Source organism: Gasterosteus aculeatus, chromosome 7 (assembly GCF_964276395.1).
Source record: "Gasterosteus aculeatus chromosome 7, fGasAcu3.hap1.1, whole genome shotgun sequence".
Lineage (NCBI taxonomy): Eukaryota > Metazoa > Chordata > Actinopteri > Perciformes > Gasterosteidae > Gasterosteus > Gasterosteus aculeatus.
This window is the reverse complement of record NC_135694.1, coordinates 1061968-1079994: the sequence shown is the minus strand read 5'-3', so window position 1 is coordinate 1079994 and position 18027 is coordinate 1061968. Positions and strand designations below refer to the sequence as shown.

The following is an 18027-nucleotide window of genomic DNA, read 5'->3' as shown; positions in this document are numbered from 1 at the left end:
CTTTTCCACCTCTCTCTCCTCCCCCCTATCCTCCTCTTCCACCTCTTCCCTCCTCCTCTGCCTCCTCCTCCTCCTCCTCCTCCCCCTCCTGCTCCACCTCTCACCTCTCCACCTTTTCCACCTCCTCCTCCCCCTCCTCCTCCTCCTCTTTCCCCTCCTCCCCTCTTCCTCCCCCTCCTCCTCCTTCTCCTTCCCTCTCCCCTCCTCCCCCTCCTCCCCCTCCTCACCTTGGAGTCGGCCACCCGGCCAGACCCAGCTCCTGGATCAGTTTGTCGACCTTCTCCTCCTTCTCCTTCTGAGAGACGGAGCCGCAGCCTCAGCGCGGGGCGGAGAAGCGGAAGTTCTCCCTGACCGTCAGAGTCCCCATCACCACGTCGTCCTGGAGACGACAGGCCGCCATCAGCCGCGCGCAGGAGAACCTGGGGGTCTCTCAGAATGAATCACAGCGCCGATCGAGGCCCCCCGTCCAACCCACCTGCTACCACGTGATCCAGACAGACCACTTGAAGTTCGCAGGCTGGTGAGCTCCGTCGATCAAGACCTCTCCCGACAGACCAGCAGGGTCCTTCCGGGCCGCCAACACATCCAGGAACCTGGAGGACGCGAGAAGGCGAGAAGGTGAGAAGAACGTGCAGGAGGTCCCATAAAGAGCGTCGACTCGCAGAGCCGAGCAGCAAAACCTGCAAAACGTGTCCCGAAAAGACAGAGACGGTGAATCCGAACCAGAACACTCACGATGACTTCCCACTTCCTGTGGCGCCCATGATGGCGTTCAGGACCGGGCGCCATGGCCCCACTGGGGAGAGAGAACGTTCATATGAGAGGTTTGTTTCCTGCGTGTTTACAGGACACCCTGAATAAAGTATATTAAACAATCATGTCGCTTATCGTTTTATAAACCAACTCTAATACGCATTTTTTAAAGACAAAGTATCACTTTCGTGTTTTTTATGATAAAAGTCAGAGTAAAGTAAACTTCCTTCTTACAGTCACTCAGTCTGAATGAAGGTGAATATGAATGTACGACTGGCGGCTAGTTAGCTAGCTTAACATAAGTAGGTGTTTCGTGGTTTGCAAACAGAGTAAATTACGACATTTCAGTTTTGCAATAGTTTGATGGAACTTTTCTTTTTTGCTGACTCGAGATTTTATTTTCCTCACATGACGCTGCAGCTTTCTCCGTTTCCCCCTTTTGTTTCTACTTCACACTTTCTTCAGAACTGAGAGTTTTTGGGGTTTTCTGACTATAAACGATTACATCACAGTTTTTAACAACCACAGTCAGGTGGTTTATTTTCATCACGCCGCAAACATTAATTTACATATTTTTCTTCCTGTACTCATTTGCTTGTTTTAATTTGACTACACTTGTTCCATATTTTGTCTTTTTTCAACACAATCGTACATCAAGTGTCGATGTGTGGGGACATTAAACATAAAATGTGATATTGAGTCAAATTAAAGCAACCTGATCCCACTTTCGTAACCAACTTACTTTAAGCAATACTTGAAAAATAATCACGATTATGTGGTTCACGACAAAATAATATCAACTCAGTGACACAAATGCTCTGGCTGTCCAGATGGGGGTCAGAGCAGAGTCCACCTCCCCGTATCCAAGCTGAGTAAGCAAAGCCAATGTCTAACGGCCTGCCGGCCCTCGGTGACAGATTAACAGATTCTCACCCTGCGGTCGGGTCTCAGGCGCCTACTGGCGGCACCGAGATACATTTTCATAGAAAGATTAAAGATGTCAGCAGAAAGACGCCTTGTAAATAATGTGTGGTTTAGGAGAAAAGTTCCCTCCAAGAACCTCCAAGCGAAGCTTCGGCTTTGCGTCGGGTCAATGATTACACCGGACAATAAAATACCGCAGATAACGCCTCTACAAACGCACAAACTCATCTTTGGCACACAATTTTATAGCGTTTTCATAATGTTTCACGGCATCATAAACAAAGACTTTGAACGTTTTCATAATGCTTTGTGACATAATTGAAGGCTGGAGGGGTTTGTGGTCAGGAAGGAGGTCAGACAGCTGTACACAGCTGTGGACGCACACTCAAACAAGTTTAATGGGTTCATCCTCTGGAAGCCGTGACTACCGAAGGTTTGCAGCAGTTCGTTGAACAAACCATAAGACGTTGTCATTGGTATGTGGTATGTGTAGTAATTTGAAGGTGGAGGTCAGTCGATTTAATCCCTCAGAGTGGACCCAGAGCAAAAGTCAGAGCACCACCACATTCAGTGGGATTCATCCTCTCACGACCACGAATGCTCGTGTTTAATACAAAGGTTACGTGGTAAATGTTTCAGACATCTCAACGTCTCTACAATTAGCCAGACAGCATTTCCCCCGCGGCTTCCTGCCTTTGTCCCAGCGAGTTGGTTCAACCTGAGGCGCTTCTGTTTTCTCAGGTGTTTGTCACAGAGGAACAGTGAGTTTCTCTCGACAAAGAACACCTCCTTCCTCCGCTCGAGGCCTTGATCGAGTCCTGTTTACCTTCCTGGTGTCCTGCTGTTGGCACGTAGGCGAACAAAACGCACACTAACTGCACAGTTTGACGAACTCGGGGGAAAACTTAAACTTCTCAAAGGGGTGGAACTTGCTTTGGTGGATCTCGGAGGTTCGGAGGTCTCTATTGGTGCACAATACCCTGAAACGGAGAACCACCTTGTTTTCGTTGAGTCGGTCCTGTTTCTGCAGGAGCACAGATTCCTGCCACTGGGGATGTAGACGATGTTTCTTTTATTTAAGTATTTTATAGCATTTGGCAGTAATATCAATGACTTTCAATGGAATCAAGAGTATCAGTGGATTTGCTCTGCGGGGGTCGAGGCAACAACGAGCTAATACCTTGACTTACGTTCACACCATCTTTAAGTATTTCTGACAACAAGGATCCACAGTCAATTCAAAATGGTGGAATTGATTTTATAATTTTACTAAATGCGTCAAACAAATGTAGTTATATTAAAAGAGTGTAAACTTCTCCCCAAAATATAAGTCACGTGACAGGAGTCAATGAGGTGATTTTTTACCGTTAGCAACCCAGCTAGCAAGTTCACGAAAGCTCTGGCTCGTCGGTGAGTAGTTGCCACGCGATTAACCTCCGAGAGGTTGGTGTCAAAGTGCCTGAAGCGACTTTACTGAAATTAATGTGGTTTATTTCAACGACTCAAGGAACCTTGGATTGACATTTTGTCCGGGGTGGTCGATACGGTCGACGGGAACCAACGCGGCAGGGATTTTTTTTTATTTTGGCGTGAGAAATTGGATGTGTGGCGGGAGTGTGTGACTAGAGACCGAAATGAGTGGCTGTCACGCTCGATGCGTGACACCTGAGACCCCCGCAACAAGCGCTCACTGACTTGAGGTCGACGAGGATGTCTTTGGTCGTGCCCTTCTTCCGACACAGGCAGCTTCCTCCCTGCACCACCTTGTACTCGATGTTGTGGAAGCTGACGGTGGCGCCTTGGCGCTGTCGGCCCGCACCTGCAACCTGAGGAACGATTGAATTTACCCTGGAAGCCGACGTATAATAAATAACTCTGGTGACGTTTGAGAGCGCAGGAGGCAGGAAGGTACCTGACGTTTAGAGGCTCCATTCAGCCCGAGCTCCATCGCCTCCTGGGTCTTCGACATCTTCCACCTCCTCCTGAAAATAGAAGAAACGTTTCTATAAGCCTTTCAACTTTTTTCAAGCGAGCTAAGCTTGAATTGCTTTTATTTGCGTAATTATTATAAATTAAGAAGGAAAAAGTGTTTTATTCTCACTACTTAGTCTGTCAGCTTTGACTAAAAATGTAAAACGAGTCCAATAAGAGTTCCGTTAGCTTAGCGAATTCTGTTATCTAACCAAACAGGAACTGTGTGAAACCTTTATTCAAGCTATTAAAGCTTCATTTATACACTTTTTTATACAGCGCCCCATTCATTTTATTGGATTTCTTAATATTCACTCTTGTTCCCAAAAGAAAAAAGCTAAAGAACGGATCGTAGCTACGTTATTTATGCTAACGTTAACCGCTAATTTGAGCATACCCACATGCTCAAATTAGCAGTGGGTGAGTGTTAGCGTACCGCTGAAGCAAAGGAGCCAATAAAACTACATTATTTTTTGCGGTCAGATATCACTTTAGAAGTAAAGACGTAATCTTAGATTTTATCTGTGGATGAAGATCGTGTGAGTAGATGAAAAGATCCAGAAATTAACTTCTGAGCTTTGGACGTTTTCCAATGAACAAAAATACAAATTACTTCTTTCTTTTCAACGAAGACATTGCTCATTGTTACATTTAGAGCTTATTGCCTGTTCGTCTGGCATCAAAGTAAAAAACTCAAATGACTCAACACCTCAAACCCCAAATATCTACAAAATATTTCTGTTTTTCAGATATTTTAACAAAAGCTGACGATGTGGTTTTTACTTCTTTCGGCAGTTTAAACCTTTAATTGGTTTCTCGGCTCTTTAAATCAGCTGAAAATAGCTGATCTAATGAGGCTAAAAAATCATTTCCAGGTTGTCTGACCTTTGACCTTAGTGTTAAATTTCCTGAAAATAAAAATATCTGAGTCCAAAGCAAATTTATTTGACTTCCCTTTTCTGTCCTAAAAACTACACCACTCAGCAGTATTTGAAGTAGTAGTCATATCTTGAAGTAAATGTGGAAATACGACATTGTAGAAATACTGTACTTTTATACTTATACTTACGTTTTAAAGTGTTTTAAGTAAAAGTACAAAAATAAGAAATCTTGGTGACAAATTTGAAACAAATCATGCAAAATGGTGAATTCCCAAAATATGATATATACTATTATAGTATTATAAGGTATATATTAATGTATAAATCACTTTTAATGTAGAAGCTGTTACATACCTCCCTCATCATAAAGTTTCCCCTTATTCTACACAGCAAAGTTGTTATCATCTGAATCTCCAAAGCAAACTAGTGAGTAAAGCAGTTGAATATATAACAAGGGCGTAAAGAATGATATCTTTGGCTGTGAAATAAAGTAAAGAAAGAAGCAGAGAAAGAAAAGTATTTAAAAGTGAAGTGAATGTACCTTTTGGGCCTTTCCGGTCTCCCTCTACCTGAACCAGATGTGGAACAATCCCTGCTCACCTTCAGATTTACCTCTTTGCAGGACATGACTGGAGCGAAAGAGTTTAATGCTCACCTGCTGAAGTCCAGGTGTCAACAGAGCCAGAGGACCACCAGACCAGAGGACAACAGAACCAGAGGACCAGCAGACCAGAGGACAACAGAACCAGAGGACCAGCAGACCAGAGGACAACAGGACACTTCCTATGGACAGAGAGTTTGTTCAGAGTCAAGCCTTGTTTTTATGACTGAGGGCTGATAAGAGAAGTAGAGGGAAGAGCAGCAGTGAGTCTCTCTCTCTCTCTGCCGCTCGTTTTGTTTGATATTCATCGAAAGTGATCTTTCTCGCGACATCTTGTGGATCAACGTGAGCAGCGCAGCCCGAAGGACTCAGATCTCGCGAGAGTTGAGCCCCGCGGCGCTCTGCTCGCGTTTTACCGCTTCACCAGCAAGCTGCTGAAAAGGTGCTTCCAGTCCCAGAAAGTCTCTCAAACCTGCAGGTAAGAGACGCCGATGAAGCTCGCGTCGTGCTGACATGTTACATCGCGTACACGTTATCTCATATGAAGCCGTTGAGGCATTTTTGCTGAAGTTTACGCTCGTTTCTCTCGTGTTCGGTTAACCATAGACATATACTGTATGCAGTTAACCATAGACATAAATGCAGTTAACCATAGACATACATGCGGTTAGTATATTTATACGTGCATGTGTGTATAAATATGTAATTATGTATCTAACGTTATATATCTATATATGTAGTAGTAGTTCTTCTGCTCTATTAAGTTCTCCTCACAAGTTGAAGTTTGGACTAAACTGCAAATATATAACAGCAGTCACGGTTTGACCTTTGAACTTGCTGGTTATGATTAAAAACCAGACATACTGTTGTGAATGACATACTTTGTTTACCCGTCATGAGCAGTGATGTTTGTAGGTGTGATTCTGCTTTGTGACCAGCAGGTGGAGCCTCTGCTGGAGTCTCTTCTCAGCGTGACACTGACAGCGTGTCATCATTCTCTCTCTCTGATGGTACGTTGTGGTTGCCCTGGCAGCCAGCAGAGTCACGCTACGTGTGTGTGTGTGTGTGTGTGTGTGTGATTGGCACACACACTCACGGAGTCAGGAAGCACTGCTGCTACCAGATAGTGGAGGTACACGGACACACACTTTGAAATGCACCCCGATGAGCATGTTTGCAAGTCCTCTCAAATAGTGTGTGTGTGTGTGTGTGTGTGTGTGTCTGTGTGTGTGTGTGCGTGTGTGTGTGTGTGTGTGTGTGTGTGTGTGTGTGTGTGTGTGCGTGCCGGATGAGCAGGATGACAGTGGTGTGTTTCCGTGGCGACTACCCTCTACCTCCACGACCGGATTCAAGTCACCGCTTACCACCAAGAGGAACCGACCACGCACGCTACAGTAAGTGTGTGTGTGTGTGTGTGTGTGTGTGCGTGTGTAAATGTCTCTGTAAAAAGTTGTCTGGAGTGGATTTTTGGCGTTTCATTACTTGCAGGATATTTCGTTTTTGTTGTTTTTGCTTTAATTTGTGCCAAGCGGGCGGGGAGGGGGAGGGGCTTGTCTCCATGGAAACCAACCGAGCCATTTATTGCCACCATCCTCCGTGCAAGAACTAACCACAGTTTCTGGTCGGTGCTTGTTGTGGAAGTCTCACATTTCTTATCTGATGATTCATCATATTCTGTCTCCACGCGGCGGCTGCGTGAACTCAAAATAAACAGGTTTCCTTTTGACCGGATTGCGACAGATGGACAAAACGAGATGCCGATTGGTAAATAGTCTCAAGTCGTGTTTTGTTATTTCTCGCCGCGAGCCGACAGGTAATTAACTTTTAAAACACTTGTTTTCTGAACGGAGTTTGGCTCCGTCGGTGCTACGCTATGCTAACATTGTGGCAGCTTCATGAGCACCCAAAACAGTGTCACCGAGGCCGAATGGAGCGTATTCAGGGGCCTTGAGGAACCTTTAGACGAGGGTGGTTATTCGTAACCTTCACAATGACGCCATGCAGCAATCACGGCGCACGCTGGATGCATTTTCACTTATAATATGAAGGGTCGGATAAAAGAAGGCAAACTTTATTCATCCTTTCAACCTTGACACAAGCAACGCAGACCAGACCCACTCTTTCATTTGTTGCCTTTTACAATAACAGCCGGATATTTGATATTCACAAGGGAACATTTTTAATTTTTGTTCTTCCATCATGCCGCTGAATAGAAACTCCGGAGCCGTTTCTGGGCGGGACATTACACCATAGAAGGGTTCTGTGCCCTTTATTTCTAAGAGCGTATAAGAGGATTCGTTTTTAAGGATGTGTAACACACACACACACACACACACACACACACACTCAGCTGAGAGAGGAAGTACGCTTTTTTATATTTCAGTTTTTGAAATATAATTTGCATATTTCCCATGATGCTAAGTTTTGTTTTTAATCCTGTCGGCCATGACACGGGGAGGAGGAGGAGGAGGAGGAGGAGGAGGAGGAGCAGCAGAGAGACGCTCAGCCGGTGTTTTCAGTCTTTTCAGTCGAGGGAAGAAGACTGAAGCAGGATTTTCATTTGATGGATTAATTTGTCCGGATTCCTAATTTGTCCTGGTTTCCTGGTTGTCTTCTTCATCTTCTTCTGTCTCTTTTAATCGTCTGTAGATCCGTCAGCTGCGGCTGTTCATTCATTTGACTCTCTTGTCCTAAATTCAATAGAATAAGGTGACATCTCCGTGGTGCATTCAGGTGCAGATGTAAAAGTGTTGCATTCAGTGTATTTTGTGACGCTGGCGTTACTCTGATTACTTTTAGTTGTGAACAAGTTACTTTTACTCTGAAATATCAGCTTTATATCAAACTTCATTATGGTATAATTCACACATCTTTCATCTAGTTACTCTTCGATCAGAAAGTTGTTTTAATGCTGCAGTTTAAATGATATTTTATACAATTGAAACCTCTTTGACATGTTTTTTAGACTTTTTTCAGCGCTCGGATCACAAAATATTGTTCTTTTTGCTATAAGATGGACTTTTATTTTGGTAGGATTCTCTCAACATGCCATTTTTAGCTGTTGAATAAAGGACGAAAGGAGAGTTTTTCGGGGGGGTTTCTATTCGCGGGGATGCAGAGCGGCGTGATGGCTTTCACCAAATGTCTCTGTCCACCAGGAGACAACAGCTCCTCTGCTGCACAGGTAGGGACACACACACAGGGACACACACAGGGACACACACATGCACCGTGAGTGTGTGTCTAGGTTTGATAAGGATCAGCATGTAATCTTAAAAGCCTGTTGTTTAGCTCTCAGAGACCCATTAGCTCAGAGAGTGTGTGTCTGTGTGCGTGTGTGTGTGTGTGTGTGTGTGTGTGTGTGCGCGTGTTGTTGTCGTTGCTTAAACCTTCTGCCGCAAACGAGGAAATGTGGCAACAGTTTTTGTGGAGTTAGAAGCTTCTGTCCCAACAGAACTTCTGCCCTAAACAACAAGTGTGACTTGTATTATTTATTTATGTAAATGAATACATGTATGAGGAGGTAGTTGTGAGTAATACATAAGAAATAAACACCAGAAAGAGAGAATCTCATTAAAATGTCAAAGGCAAGAAGATGCGACTTGTGTCTGTGTGATTTGAGTGCTTTTCAGTCGAGTTAATCCACTGATTATCGCCATGGCAACGAGTCTCTGGGAGGGATTGTTGGTCCGTGACCTTGATGATTGTGTGTGTGTGTTGTATTTATTTATTTATTGCTTCAGTAATAATGCAGAATATTGATGTGACTTTACATAAAGTTAAATGATTTACTCAAATGTTTCTTTGAAGATTTGACTCAACTGTTTTTATTATGTTTTCCACCTCATTCGTATTAAATAATATAGAAGTAACCTGTCGGTATAAACTATTTAACATGGACACACGGGTTGAACATTAACACATTTTGGCAGTTGGATCGATGTCCTGCAGCTCTAGTGATGAAATAATGATCACATATTCATAATTTCTTGTTTATCACTAAACTCAGTTTAATTGAACACAAACTTGTCCGTCTCCTTCTCTTCCAGAGGAGCTTTCTGGGCTTCACCTCCTTCTCCATCAGAGATCTGCTGGGGTCCAAAGAGCGTCACGTCGGCCCGAGTCTCCGGTAAACACAACATACTCACACAATAATCTATTATTACACCCGTTTATGGTCCCGATGATCCTATCGGCTGTTACATGTCCACCGGTCCTCTGAGGTGAGTGAGACGCCGCCTGATTGGATCGTCTGGACGTTATTTTCATGCTAGTTAGCTTTGTCCTGTTAGCAGTTTTAAAGCCAGCTGTTGGTGCAACGTTCTCCCTGATGGAATATCACGGCGAGCTTCATGTATCAAAGGGTGGCGACAAACATCTGCTTCAACGTGTCTTTGAACCAGGACGATGGACGAGGCCGGCGAGGTGAAGGTGTCCCGTCTGCAGGTGGAGGGAGAAACTCCACCCGATTCCCAGGTTTGCTCTCGCTCCGGTCGAACCTGCGTCTCCTGCGGGCGTCTCACTCTTCAGCGTCTCACTCTTCATCTCCACCCTCTAGCGTCCGGCCCTGTGTGACCGTCTCCACGGCTCGTTTCACGACAGAGAAAACAGTCCCATGATGAGGGCCGGTGAGACGCCGCTTCGCTTAGCTTAGCTTAGCTTAGCTTAGCTTCTAGACGTTCGTCTCAGCAGGAGATGGAGACCAAACGCAGAGCTAAAGGAGGAGAGAAGGCCGGACAGCTTCAGACATGATGATGGTGTGTCTCTTTGGACTGTATGTTAAAGGCGTGTGTGTGTCTGTCTGTGTGTGTGTGTGTGTGTACAGTGTTGTGCGTCCCGGTGTGTAAGGTGTACCGGTTCCAGACGGAGGATCAAAGATGGCTGCTGGTCCGGGAGCAGATGTCGGAGACGCCGCTCTCCTTCTCTTTGCCCAAACAGCTGCTGAGCGCGCTGATACGCAGCCACGCCAGCAGGTGTGTTTAAAAACACCTCACTGGCAGAAAGGATTGTTATTTTATGTTTTACTCTACAACATTTCACACAAACGCCTCTTTTAAGATTTTGTATGTGTTGTATTGTGTTTGTGACGGAGACATTCATTCCTTTAGTACCTTTGTCACTAAGAACCCGCATTCGATTCCCTTCTTCAGGGTCCAGGAAGTGAAGGAGCTCGGTGACCTTTCACCCCGCTGGGACGGGCTCCGCCGTGATGTCGTCCGCCACTGCGACCGCCTGATTGGCAGTTACCAGGAAACGCTCGCCGAGCTCGAAAAACTCTCAGGTGCCAATTTAAAGATAATAAAGGAATATTGTATCATTTACTCTAATCACAGACTAAAATAGATACAGACTAGATTCAATATATATATATATATATATATATATATATATATATTAATTACTTTTGTTCGTTAATAACGTTCATTTTGATGCTGTAATTCTTCCACTTCTGCACATTATATTTGAGCTTAAAATATTCTGCCCAAAATGTTGAGCTATACCTTCAAAAAAAGTGTTAAGAGTTTGTAATTCACTTTGTTGTGTTGCAGGAAAGAAAAGTGTTCTTTGTGTCTTTCAGCCTCGACCTGTTTTAAGTCGAGCAGCAGTAAATCCGACAAACACCTTCAGTTCGTTCCCACAAACCTTCACTCCCAGAGGATGGAGGTCAGCGACCCGGACGCAACTCGTACGTCCGGAGATCATTATTATTATTTTTATGTTAATTGCAAAATAAAAAAAGGGAATTCAGAAGTAGTGTTTTGTGCACTTTTATTTAGCAAAGACTTAAAATAATGTTCTTTTTAACAGCAGTATTCCCTTTACATTAGCAGGTAATTTAAAAATTAAAAAATTAACTTAAAAATTAAAGTATTTATTCAAATGAAAAATAAAACATAAAACTATTTGCATCACAGGGCGTTACAGTTTGATCTAGTTTGTTACATTATAACAAGAACCTTTAGAGCAACATTGGAACCGGTTCATACCTTCTTCTTTTATTAAACAACTCAAGAAGCCCCGTGTTATTATTTTCATTTATATGACGACCCCTCTGATTAATAATTCTAATAACACAAGCACTTTAAATTCTGTTTGTAATGTTCTTTATAACTATTTTTTTCAACTTTCTTACCATCTTCAGTTCACATTTCCAAATGATTTCATTCTCTTCATCCTAATTTCATCTCTGTCTCTCTCTCTCTCTCTCTCTCTCTCTCTCTCTCGCCCCAGGCGTGTGGTATGAGGTCATAACGTTCGGGGCTCCAGCTGATCACCATCAGGCCTTCAAACATGGAGGACTGAAGAAGCTTCTTAGTAAACACGCAAACCACAGAGACAGGTTTGTGTGTGTGTTTGTGTGTGTGTGTGTGTGTGTGTGTGTGTTCTCCATCCGTACTCTCCCTCATCTCTTCTCAAAGGATTAATCTCTGTAATCTCTGCTCTGTCTGGATTAGTGACCCTGCATTGTAGATTTCAATTCAAATATACACATATATATATTATATATATATATATATATATATATATATATATATATATATGTGTATATTATATATATATCAATCAATCCGTTTCTTTTCACTTCCTCAGAATGCAACAGGGTTTTAAAACTGAAAGGCGTCTATCATAATATGAAACTACTACATTTATTGAATAATTAAAGATACATAAAATCTCCATTTAGCTGATGTTGCTAATAGCGTATTGCTAAAACATTATAGTACACTAGTTCCACTCATGATGGTGATGTCCCCCCCGTACCCCCCGTCCCGTCCCCCAGCTGCGTCTCCTACTCGCTGGACGAGAGCTCCAGAGCCAGGGAGCTGCTGGCCAGCGTGGCCCGGCTGCAGCCTCTGGTCTTCGGGCTCGCTGAGGAGCTGCTGTCCGTCTCTCAGGAGCTGAGCGCCGTGCGGCTGCAGCAGGTCCTGGACGGCCTGACCCAACAGGTGAGGGGGGGGCGGGGGGGGCGTACACCCCCAAAACAAGTGTAGTTCAATATTTGTAAAACGCAGAGCCTCCTTTCATTTTTTTGCTTCTTTTTTTTTTTACATTTACACACTTTGACCTCAGACGGAGCGATTTGTCCACGCGCTGAAAGACGAGCTGGTGAGGAGGGCGCTGTCGGACGCCCACGGCAACGGGGCGCTGCCCCAACGCGCCACGACCAGTCGGGAGGGGCGGACATCGCCAGGGCGATGGGACGAAGAGGAATGGGCAAGTGTGTGGGAGACGTTCACTCGCCTCTGCAGGCGTTGGGCTTGTTTTTACGTGTGTGCGTGTGTGTGTGTGCGTGTGCGTGTGCAGGACAGGGCCTGGGCGAACGTCGCCGTGAGCCTCAATTGCATCGTCGCCATGGTGGACCGGCTGAGGGGCCGCGAGGCGACGCCCTCGCAGCAGGAGGCCGGTAGGACGCTTCTTTGGTAGCAGGTTCAGGCTTTAGGAAGCAAACGGATCATCTCGTTCTGACTGTTTCATTGATGAGGCGGTGACGTCGTCTCCCCCCTTCAGCCCCCTCCCCCTTCCCCTCCCCCTTCCCCTGGCAGGAGCAGCTGCTCCCCCTGGTGGTCACTCTGAGGGACTGCGTGCGCGAGGCGGTGGAGAAGGCCCGAGCCGCCATGACCTTCGTGCTCCTGCAGGAGGCGGCGGCCACCACCGTGGGTCAGGGACCCGCCCACATCGTCCAGAGGCGCCACGCCGTCTTCAGCCAGGCGGTGAGAGTTCATCCTCTGAATCGTACAGCATGGAAGCGTTCTTCTAAGGTTTCCATCAGCTCCTTGGGTAAAGTTGCCAGAACCTTCTAGCGCCACTCGTGAACATTGAGGTGGTGAAATAGAGAAAAGTGTGCAAAGGAGCTCAGCTACCGCTGTGGAAATGCATCTGTAACAACTCTTTTAACGCTTACTCCTCATCTTATCTCCTCTCATCTTATCTCCTCTCCTCTTATCTCCTCTCACTCCTCATCTTATCGCCTCTCATCTTTCTCTCCTCTCATCTTATCTCCTCTCATCTTATCTCCTCTCATCTTATCTCCTCTCATCTTATCTCCGCTCCTCTTATCTCCTCTCACTCCTCATCTTATCTCCTCTCATCTTATCGCCTCTCATCTTATCGCCTCTCATCTTATCGCCTCTCATCTTATCTCCTCTCATCTTATCTCCGCTCCTCTTATCTCCTCTCACTCCTCATCTTATCTCCTCTCACTCCTCATCTTATCTCCTCTCATCTTATCTCCTCTCATCTTATCTCCGCTCCTCTTATCTCCTCTCACTCCTCATCTTATCTCCTCTCATCTTATCTCCTCTCATCTTATCGCCTCTCATCTTATCGCCTCTCATCTTATCGCCTCTCATCTTATCGCCTCTCATCTTATCTCCTCTCATCTTATCTCCTCTCATCTTATCTCCTCTCATCTTATCTCCTCTCCTCTTATCTCCTCTCACTCCTCATCTTATCGCCTCTCATCTTATCTCCTCTCATCTTATCGCCTCTCATCTCATCTTATCTCCTCTCACTCCTCATCTTATCGCCTCTCATCTTATCTCCTCTCATCTTATCGCCTCTCATCTTATCTCCTCTCATCTCATCTCCTCTCATCTTATCGCCTCTCATCTTATCTCCTCTCATCTTATCTCCTCTCCTCTTATCTCCTCTCACTCCTCATCTTATCTCCTCTCACTCCTCATCTTATCTCCTCTCATCTTATCTCCTCTCATCTTATCTCCGCTCCTCTTATCTCCTCTCACTCCTCATCTTATCTCCTCTCATCTTATCTCCTCTCATCTTATCGCCTCTCATCTTATCGCCTCTCATCTTATCGCCTCTCATCTTATCGCCTCTCATCTTATCTCCTCTCATCTTATCTCCTCTCATCTTATCTCCTCTCATCTTATCTCCTCTCCTCTTATCTCCTCTCACTCCTCATCTTATCGCCTCTCATCTTATCTCCTCTCATCTTATCGCCTCTCATCTCATCTTATCTCCTCTCACTCCTCATCTTATCGCCTCTCATCTTATCTCCTCTCATCTTATCGCCTCTCATCTTATCTCCTCTCATCTTATCGCCTCTCATCTTATCTCCTCTCATCTTATCTCCTCTCCTCTTATCTCCTCTCACTCCTCATCTTATCGCCTCTCATCTTATCTCCTCTCATCTTATCTCCTCTCCTCTTATCTCCTCTCACTCCTCATCTTATCGCCTCTCATCTTATCTCCTCTCATCTTATCGCCTCTCATCTCATCTCCTCTCATCTTATCGCCTCTCATCTTATCTCCTCTCATCTTATCTCCTCTCCTCTTATCTCCTCTCACTCCTCATCTTATCGCCTCTCATCTTATCTCCTCTCATCTTATCGCCTCTTATCTCCTCTCATCTTATCTCATCTCCTCTCCTCTTATCTCCTCTCACTCCTCATCTTATCGCCTCTCATCTTATCGCCTCTCATCTTATCTCCTCTCATCTTATCACCTCTCATCTTATCTCCTCTCATCTTATCTCCTCTCATCTTATCTCCGCTCCTCTTATCTCCTCTCACTCCTCATCTTATCTCCTCTCATCTTATCTCCTCTCACTCCTCATCTTATCTCCTCTCATCTTATCTCCGCTCCTCTTATCTCCTCTCACTCCTCATCTTATCTCCTCTCATCTTATCTCCTCTTATCTCCTCTCATCTTATCTCCGCTCCTCTTATCTCCTCTCACTCCTCATCTTATCTCCTCTCATCTTATCTCCTCTCATCTTATCTCCTCTCATCTTATCTCCGCTCCTCTTATCTCCTCTCACTCCTCATCTTATCTCCTCTCATCTTATCTCCTCTCATCTTATCTCCTCTCATCTTATCTCCTCTCATCTTATCTCCTCTCACTCCTCATCTTATCTCCTCTCATCTTATCTCCGCTCCTCTTATCTCCTCTCCTCTTATCTCCTCTCACTCCTCATCTTATCTCCTCTCATCTTATCTCCTCTCACTCCTCATCTTATCGCCTCTCATCTTATCTCCTCTCCTCTCACTCCTCATCTTATCTCCTCTCATCTTATCTCCTCTCCTCTTATCTCCTCTCACTCCTCATCTTATCTCCTCTCACTCCTCATCTTATCTCCTCTCATCTTATCTCTGCTCATCTTATCTTATCTCCTCTCCTCTTCTCTTATCTCCTCTCACTCCTCATCTTATCTCCTCTCATCTTATCTCCTCTCACTCCTCATCTTATCTCCTCTCCTCTTATCTCCTCTCATCTTATCTCCTCTCCTCAGCTCTCGGCGGCGGTGTGTGGGTTCATGCTGAAGCTCTACGGAGGTCTGGAAGATCCCAACTTCCTGCTGCAGCTTCACTCTGTGGGACTCCTGGTCCAGTTTGAGGGCCTGCTCAGCACCTATGGTACACACACACACACACACACACACACGGTGTTAGGTCTCACACGGTGTGTGTGTGTGTGTGTGTGTCAGGTGAGGAGGTGGGCATGCTGGAGGACATGGAGGTGGCCGTGGCTGACCTCAGCGGCGTGGCGTTCACTGTCACCGAGGCTCGAGGTGAAGAACCGGAGGACCTGGTGCCGGCACTCAGAGGAGCATGGTGGGCTCACACACACACACACACACACACACACACACACACACACACACACACACTGAGCGGAGGCTGCATGTGTGTGTGTGTGTGTGTGTGTGTTCCCCTCGTTCAGGGGCGGTTTGGTCGTCGAGGTCCCGTTGCCCCCGGAGACCTTCGGGTCGTTGCCATGGGAGACCAGAGAGGGGCGTTTGATTCGAGTTCACCCGGTTTTCTTCAACATCGGGATCAACCAGCAGCAGAGTCTGGCTGAGAGGTAAAAGTCACCTGGTACACTTCATTATTTATTTATTTATTTATATTTATATCTCCTCTTATCATATTATGTCTCCTTTTATCTTAATCCATCTCATTTATATACACATTTGATTGAGTGATTAATCCTGTGGTAACAGAGGATGGTCAGTTTAAAATCTGCTGCTCACAGGTGCTGGTTTGTTTACCTGTTTGTTTGTTTGTTTGTTTGAGGTTTGGGGACAGCTCCCTGCAGGAGAGGGTGAACCAGCAGAGCTGTGAGCGTCTGCGGGCGTACTGCAACGCGCTGACGGACGCCACGCCTCGCACAGGTACGACTCGCTCGCCTCCGTGCCTGCGCCCCATGAGCTGAGCTGAACGCTGCGTCTCCGTCCCTCAGCAGGGAGCCGGTCCCTGGGGGACATGTTGTCCTCTCTGGAGCACAGCCTGGACACCAAGAAGAGGAAGAACGTGGGGGTTCTTTGGGCCGCCGCGTCGGTGGGATGCTCCACAGCACATCACTATACACCTCAGTTACACATCAAGCTGAGTATTTTAGCTTAGCATCTAGCCGCTAAAGAGACCTTTGTCTAAGCAGGAGGAGGAGAACAAAGAGGAGAGAAGGTCTCTCACTCAGCTTCAGATGAGATGATGGTGTGTCTCTTTGGACTGGATGCTAAAGGTGTGTGTGTGTGTGTGTGTGTGTGTGTGTGTGTGTGTGTGTGCGCGTTTTGAGGTGTGTCGCGAGGTGCACGGCGTGCGTCTGACCAGCTGTAAGAGCGCCAAGGACCGCACGGCCATGTCAGTGACCCTGGAGCAGTGTGCGCTGCTGAGGGAGCGACACTCGCTCGGCCGGCAGCAGTTCGGCGTCGCACTCGACTGCATGAGGAGGTTTGTGTAAATAAAACTCACAACTTGCACTTCCTGTCCGTTCCTCTGTCGTTCACTTCACTTCCTCCTTTGGATTTTCCTCTTTTTTCCTCCTTTGGTTCAATCTTTTCTTACTAGAACTTTATCATCCTTTGTTTTCTTTATTTTCTTCTCACACACACACACACACACACACACACACACACACACACACACACACACAACCTAACCCCTCCAGGTCTCGCCGGTACTGGGGGCAGATATCCGGCTGTTACCCCCAGTCGGGGGACCACGGCTGTGGGAAGCGCCCCCCTGACCTCCGGGGCTCCCTGGTTCCGCGGTGCCTGTCGCCTGAGGCCCCCGGACGCCACCTGTACCCGGTGGTCTTCCTCCTGGTGTCCTCCCACCTGCTGGTCCTCTGGCTCATCCTCAGCGTGGTGGTCCTGCTGGCCAGAGACCAGTAGGCCCGGGAGCGCCGGGAGCGCCGGGAGCATGGGTTTATTTGTCCTCACGCAGAAACACATACTTTTATCAGAAATCTTCTTCCAGCCATATTTTCAGTAAGGTTTGTTCATTAAAAAAGACACAGGTTTTTGTTTACTGGGAAATGTTTATTTGTTCATATTTTTGTTTTTTTATATATATACATATATTATTTTTTTTTGCACATACGTCTGCTTATTTTCTGGTGTTTATGACTGATGAAGCAGCAGCTAACGCTGTGATGCTTCTGTGTGTGTGTGTGTGTGTGTGTGTGTGTGCGCAGGGACGGGTGCAGGATGGACAACGTGCAGAAGAACGTGGGCAGCAGGAAGTTTGCCTTCAGCGGCGTTCAGCTGCTCACTTTCCCCAGACTGTACCGACCTCCAGACGGCAGCTTCGGATAAAACACCCATGGTTGTTTTTATTCTGTGTACAGATTTGTTGTTGTTTTTTCATAAGATTGATTGTTTCATACTGTGAGTCTCATTGTTTTAATGGTAACGTGTTTGACTAATAAAGAAATACTTTATTTATTTCCAACGAATGTCTTAAACCAAATTTTTGTCAGAAATAAGCTGATGGCATGTGATTAAATAGACACTTGAAGAAAACAAACTATATTTAAATATAATATTCCTCAACAATATAACACTGTATCATTAGTACTTTCTCTTTACATGCAGTACATTTTGCTGGTAAAACAAGGCGTTTTTTAATCTATAATGGAGTATATATTTTGGAA

General features: G+C 45.6%; 2 protein-coding genes across 34 annotated transcripts in view; one reads left to right on the top strand and one right to left on the bottom strand.

The window, feature by feature from the left end:
* Positions 1-5491, bottom strand: part of LOC120822355 (broad substrate specificity ATP-binding cassette transporter ABCG2) — a 10415-nt gene extending 4924 nt beyond the window's left edge. Inside the window, 8 exon segments of the mRNA XM_078106083.1 lie at positions 228-250; positions 253-419; positions 504-593; positions 736-776; positions 778-796; positions 3373-3503; positions 3590-3659; positions 5185-5491. Coding sequence (XP_077962209.1) covers positions 228-250; positions 253-419; positions 504-593; positions 736-776; positions 778-796; positions 3373-3503; positions 3590-3646 — 528 coding nt within the window. The 5' untranslated portion in view covers positions 3647-3659; positions 5185-5491.
* LOC120814212 (type II inositol 3,4-bisphosphate 4-phosphatase) lies at positions 5417-17825 on the top strand. 33 transcript variants are annotated; one of them, XM_078106038.1, is made up of 23 exons: positions 5417-5608; positions 6046-6262; positions 6427-6524; positions 8164-8314; positions 9180-9259; positions 9534-9606; positions 9689-9758; positions 9956-10103; positions 10281-10411; positions 10709-10816; positions 11362-11470; positions 11912-12077; positions 12202-12345; positions 12436-12535; positions 12640-12842; positions 15383-15506; positions 15578-15704; positions 15814-15954; positions 16167-16264; positions 16333-16430; positions 16669-16823; positions 17041-17362; positions 17569-17825. In XM_078106038.1, exons 4-22 carry the CDS (start codon positions 8243-8245, stop codon positions 17264-17266), a joined length of 2373 nt encoding a protein of 790 aa, XP_077962164.1. In that variant the 5' UTR covers positions 5417-5608; positions 6046-6262; positions 6427-6524; positions 8164-8242; the 3' UTR covers positions 17267-17362; positions 17569-17825. The 33 variants fall into 33 exon arrangements, with proteins under 33 accessions (XP_077962164.1, XP_077962174.1, XP_077962176.1 ...); XM_078106039.1 differs by having other exon boundaries at positions 5476-5608; positions 6072-6140; XM_078106048.1 differs by lacking the exon at positions 8164-8314 and having other exon boundaries at positions 6069-6140.
* Positions 17826-18027: the final 202 nt, after the last annotated feature.